The sequence below is a fragment of the Colobus angolensis genome, unplaced genomic scaffold (genome assembly GCF_000951035.1).
Source record: "Colobus angolensis palliatus isolate OR3802 unplaced genomic scaffold, Cang.pa_1.0 Scaffold595, whole genome shotgun sequence".
In the NCBI taxonomy this organism is placed as follows: Eukaryota; Metazoa; Chordata; class Mammalia; order Primates; family Cercopithecidae; genus Colobus; species Colobus angolensis.
In genome coordinates, this window is record NW_012119543.1 from 247,961 (window position 1) to 253,997 (window position 6,037).

The window sequence follows — 6,037 nt, forward strand, 5'->3', positions numbered from 1 at the left end:
CAGAGCGAGACTCTGTCTCAAAAAAAAAAAAAAAGAAAAAGAGGCCAGGCATGGTGGCTCACGCCTGTAATCCCAACACTTTGGGAGGCCGAGGCCATCTCAAAAAAAACAAAAAACAAAAAAGAAAAAAACAACATGAAAGCAGGTGTTCGTTCTGGCTGTAATCCAACCACTTACAACTAGCTGGTGGTATGTAGGTTAAGAAATACTTAATGCCAGCCCAAGCTCCATGCACCCCAGCTGTGAGTCAGGCCACAATGGCCCCAAAACCAACAACCTCAACAACGTATGTGACGTTCCTGTCTTCTGATGATGGAGTACACGGTTGCTAAACTTGCATTTCTTTGAGGGCAGCTATCACAACCTCCAGTTGCTGACCATGTTATATAATGGAGAGGAAAGGACAGCACCTGGACACCAGGCGCCTCTGAGTGTGGCAGCCAACAGCGTCCAAGGAGAAACGTCCTCTCGTCTCCATGTAGAGGGACAGCGCCCTTCATTGCTGCCATTTCCTGGAAACCTGCTGTGTGCTCGGCACTTTCATTCAACCTTAGACTCGGGCTGAGCGTTAGACAGGTGCTGCTGCTGTCTCAGTTCCAGCTCTTGCCTGGGTCTACTGTCTCCAGTGTGAACACTAAGGAGACCCTTCTCTTCCATGTCAGGAGGGAGGTTGACAATTTACCTGGAAAATGAAGGAAGACCCATCATGTCTGTGTCCATATTTTACCCAGAGGCTCCTGGAACGTCCAGGAAGCGTTAGGAGCTGGGACAAGTCACCAGATCTAATCACGCATTTGTTCTCCTACTCCCAGGAAACCTGAAACCTTCCGACACCCTAACCAAAGGCTGGCTGTGGCCATTTTTATCATCTGTCGAGGGCAGCTGTTTAAAATACAAGCTCAGGCCAGGCGCGGTGGCTCACGCCTGTCATCCCAGCGCTTTGGGAGGCCGAGGCAGGCGGATCATGAGGTCAAGAGATCGAGACCAGCCTGGCCAACGTGGTGAAACCCCACCTCTACTAAAAATACAAAAATTAGCTGGGTGTGGTGGCGTGTGCCTGTAGTCCCAGCTACTTGGGAGGCCGAGGCAAGAGAATTGCTTGAACCTGGGAGGCGGAGGTTGCAGTGAGCCGAGATTGCGCCACTGCACTCCAGCCTGGGTGACTGAGCGAGACTCCGTCTCAAAAAAAAAAAAAAAAAATGTTGCTGCCAATGTTATATAATGGTCATAAAATATAGGCTCAACAAGGCCAGAGTTGGGACATGGTGCAAGATGTCAGTATGATATGATAGGAGATTTGTAATCCAATTTGGGGAAGTCTACAGTGGACCTACATTTCAATTTTTCAGTTTCAATAATAGGAAAAGTTTCTTCCTAAACACTAGAAATGAACTTGACCTACTCAGTGAGCCTCAACCATGTATTTTTACTAAATCAGAAAGGCAGAAACAGGCATTCTTTCTGGCTATGATCCAACTAGTCACAGCTAACAAAGGCTCACTTCCACCAGACCAGGGGCTGCCGTAGAATCTGCCCAGCTGGCCAATTTGATGGTTTCACTTCTAGAGGGATGCACGGGGCCATGCAGCATCCTCCTCTCCCTTTTGGCTGCTCTCTCTTTAGTAAGTTCACCTTCTGCTTGGAGTGGTGCCTGGCACCCTACAGGGATGTAGTGAGAGTTAAGAGAGAAACAGGAATTCCTATGAGGTGCTAAAGCCGGCATCCCTTGGGATACGCCAATGAGCCATTACATACTGGCCCAGTTTTTATGTTGGATGAGCTATCACAGGGCCCTGGAAATGGGTGTGACTACTGACTTCTTGAAACTGCAGCTTTCTCCCTTGAGTACTGGAGGTGGTCTTTCTGCCGAAACAATTAGGTTTAAGTCAAATACAAAAACAGCTGGGTCAGGTGACATAACATCTTCTGACTCCAAGGTTGAAACAATTTCTAGGAGCTAGCAGGGCCAGAATTCAAAGGACACAAGGTTCTAGTCCTTGAAGACTACAACTCTTACTGTTTGAGATGTTTATTTCTTCTTTTTAGGGTTAAACCCCAGCTCCATGTTTATTCCTGAAGTGTTTCCCCTCACCCCGGGAAGAAGCTTGTTGCTGTTTTTTGGTTCTCTTCCTCTGCCAGCAGATCTGCATGAGATGTGTTTCTTCAGTCTTTCCCATTTGTGAGACAAATCTCCATTACAGTCTCAACAAATACAACTGTCCCTTGTAGAGTAACCAAGCATAAGAGTGCTGCTTCTCTGCCCTGCCTCTGGCTGGTCGGAGTACTAGGAGTTCTTGGATTTCCGCTCTTTTCTGGCCCTGGAGGCCATGAGGCTGAAGAAGAGCCCAGGAGCCAGAGTTCGAAGATAAATGGCCAAGGAAGGCAGTAAGTCAGCCAGGATCACATCTTTCTTCTTCTTCCCCACAGCAGCAAGAACATCGTGGGCCACCTCCACAGGGCTTCGGCCCTGGGCTGTGGTGGTGTCCATAACTAAAATAAATAAAACAAAAGAAACACATGAACTAACTTGGAAGCAGAGGTCCCTCTTGAGGAGTGGAGCTGATGTGAGCCGTCAGGTCAGCCTGCTGCCTTTCCCACCGCAAAGCCGGTGGACCAGGAAGCCGGTGGTGTGCCACCACCCTTGATGATTCCATGCTCCAAGGAAAGGAGGAACCATTTTGCAGCTGGATGTGGGTCAGAAGGGGGAAGCAAGAATGGGGTGGGATGTGGAAACAAGGTAGACTGAGGATCCCAGTTAGGGCTTGGAACCAAAGTGAGTCTGTCTGCGTGGTGGTCCTGGTCCACAGCAAAGGCACAGAGTGAGCCCCTCACACTGCATCTGAAAAGCAGCTTCCTGACCTGGGAAACATGTGCCTGTTAGAACAACTAAAGACTAAGGGATGTTGTGCCACCTCATTTGTCTTGGGTAGTCTGGCTTCAGGGTGGCCAGACAGAGGTGGCTGGGGACTACTGACGCCCATATGCACAAGCTCACTGAGTCAGAAGCAGACACATGTCCCTGTTCTCGATGTCAAGTGTTAACTGGATGAGGAACAGGAAGAAATCCTTAGTTTGTTTTAGGCGTTAGAAGGGACAGCTGGAAGAGATTAGAAGGAGGTGTTAGGTTAACAGCAACTGATGTTCCTTCTACCCTAGTAATTTGACAATTTTGCCAGCAAAGTAGGACCAGCTGGCAGGCACACAGGAGAGGCCACTAGCACAGACCATGTGAAACCACTTTTTTTTTTTTTTAAAAAAGGGTTTCGCTCTGTTGCCCAGGCTGGAGTGCAGTGGCACAATCATGGCTTACTGCAGCCTTGACCTCCTGGGCTCAAGCAATCCTCCTGCCTGACTCAGCCTCCTGAGTAGCTGGACTACAGGCAGTGCCACCATGGTTGGCTAATTTCATATTTTTTGTGGAGGCAAGGTCTTGCACTATTGCCCAGACTGGTCTCAGACTCCTAGGCTGAAGTGATCCTCTTGACTTGACCTCCCGAAGTGTTGAGATTACAGGTGTGTGTGGGCCACAGTGCCTAGCCATATGAAACCACTATTAAGTTGTCCAGATTGCCTGAGCTCCCTCACCAATGTCTCTTCTCATTGTGTTTTTGTTAATGCAGAAAAGTAGGAAGTTTTGGATTACAGCTTATTTTTAAATGCCACAGAGAGAATTTTTTAAGTGGCATCTTCTAGGTTTAAACAGGTGTAAAGCTGTATGAAGCCCCATGCCTCTGTATAGTGTCTACTGTGGGAAAACAAGACTCGCTGTGTGTGAGAGCAGCTCTGCCAGGACATGGGCAGTCTTGGTTCAGGCCTGGCTGGGCTGGGTGCAGGACCATGAGGCCCCTGGCAGACATCACAGCACGAACCCCAAGAGATCACTTCAGGGAGGAGGAAATGGCAGGACAGCACTGGAGGAGTGAGCAGGCCCTGTTCCAAGCAAGGGGAGGCAGCCCCAGCTCCAAGGGCTCCAGTGATCACGGGCACACTGGTCTCTCTGCTTGGCCTGAGCCTGCATGCTGGGGTCGGCTGCTCTGCCCGTGAGTGGTGACTGCAGGTCAGCTCTGCACTGTCTCCAAATGAGACAAGATGAAGGTGCTGAGACTGCTGCACTCAGCCTCACCCTGAAGACTGGCCTGGAATCAGTCATTTCTCAAGCCTACGGGACAGAGACAGACCATCAAACACCCTACACTTGCCATGAGGTCAATTCACTCAATCCTGATGCTAATACTCCGTGGACTCAGGATCTGCGAACGGGTTAGTTGGGAGTCTGGTGGCATCCCAGCTTGGCAACTTCCTTTTAGCCCTTGAGTCCTGCCCACAGAGGTCCTGTTCTGAACGCTGCAGTGGTGGCGTTCACACTAAGGGTAGGCCATGGTGGGGTAAATGAAGATTATTCAATAGTCCATATCTAGAACCAGCACCTCAGTTTTTTCACTTTAGAAGTTCTATTCCAAATGAAAATGACCAAAAGAATCCCTGAGGTAAGAGCCGCATGTCTCACTGTGGCTGACCGACAGATTTTCATTGGAGAAAAGAGAAACCGGGCCTCACCTCCATACCTAGATCCATCCGCGGTGATGGCATTGACGGAGAGGTTGGTGTGGATGTAGCCGGGGCTGATGACGGTCACCTCAATTTCATACTGTTCCATCTCGGCACGCAGACAGTCAAAGAAAGCCTGGGTTGCGTGCTTGGAGGCTGCGTCTACACGTGTGGACGGAGAGGCAGGGGAGTGAGTGCTCCGGGGTGGGCATGGCCTGGTACCCAACTATTCACCACCATTCACGCTCTCTGTTTTCAAAACCTGGTTTTACTTGTGATCAGGTCTTGCTATGTTGCCTAGGCTGGACTCCAACTCCTGAGCTCATGTGATCCTCCCGCCTCAGCTGGGACTGCAGCTTGAAAACCTGGTTTTATAATTTAAGATTACAGTATTATACCAGTGTTCATTTCCTGACTTTGAGAAGTGTACTGTGCCCTTGTTCTTAGGAAGCATGCTGACATAGGAATAAACGAGCATCATGTCTCCAGTTTCCTTTCAAATGGTTCAGGAAAAAAATTATAAGCTATATATACATATAGTTTTATATATATTATAAACGGTATATATGCACATACACAGAGAGGGAGTATGATAAAGGAAATAAGGTAAAAAGGTTATTAGGGAATCTGCATGGGAGTGATTTGTACTGTTTCTGCAACTTTAAGCCTGAAGTTATTCCAAGTTAAAAAAAACAACAAAACTGAATGCCTACTGGGTAAAACATTCAAATAGTACATAAAAGGACAGAAAGTAAAAAAAAAAAAAAAAAAAAAAGACAGTCCTCCTGTCTTCCAAATTCCATTCCTAGAGATAATCAGTGCTAACAGTTTCCCAGGATTTTTGTCTAATTCTGTTTTGTTTTTTTAGGGAAGACATCTTCTCTGTCACCCAGGCTGGAGAAGAGCTGTGATCATAGGATTATAGCTCTTTGCAGCCTCCACCTCCTGGCCTCAAGCAAGTAGCTTTCTTCACCTGGTGGCAGGCTGGACAGCTCCCATGCCGGCCCCGCAGACCTGCCATGTAGCTCTGGCTGCCTAGTCCTCCCCAATGAGTTACCAGGTGACAGAATTGGCCCCATCAGTGGGCCTTCATGGGTGCAAAAAATTCAGGCCTGCCTTCTTATGTATCTCATTTTGACAAATATCCAGGCAGTGGCTTTTCATCTAGAAGAGCTACAGAGCTTACTCCACCTGCAAGAAACAGCTGTGTCTGCTCTCGAGCAAGAGCTTCACAACCCAGTAAAAGGTGCTCTGAATGGGAACACAGTGACCCTATAATGACATTCCTGGGAAACATACCAGTGTCTCCACAGTAAATCAGTTTCCTCCAATTCAGAATTGTAAATGTTTTAGCCTTAGGAAAGAAGGGGCATCCGTCAGCTAAGGAAACAGGAAGGGGGCCGGGCGCGGTGGCTCAAGCCTGTAATCCCAGCACTTTGGGAGGCCGAGACGGGTGGATCACGAGGTCAGGAGATCGAGACCATCCTGG

The 6,037-nt window shown here is 48.5% G+C and overlaps 1 protein-coding gene across 2 annotated transcripts in view; it reads right to left on the minus strand.

Moving 5' to 3' along the window:
• Positions 1–2,013: 2,013 nt before the first annotated feature.
• DHRS7B (dehydrogenase/reductase (SDR family) member 7B) overlaps positions 2,014–6,037 on the minus strand; it is a 62,054-nt gene continuing 58,030 nt past the window's right edge. The window contains exons 7-8 of one of the 2 annotated variants that reach the window (XM_011962533.1): positions 4,558–4,710; positions 2,014–2,490 (exon numbers count right to left, since the gene is read on the minus strand). In XM_011962533.1, coding sequence (XP_011817923.1) covers positions 2,285–2,490; positions 4,558–4,710 — 359 coding nt within the window. In that variant the 3' untranslated portion in view covers positions 2,014–2,284. The remainder of the gene's footprint in view (positions 2,491–4,557; positions 4,711–6,037) is intronic. The other variant, XM_011962534.1, reaches the window with a different exon arrangement.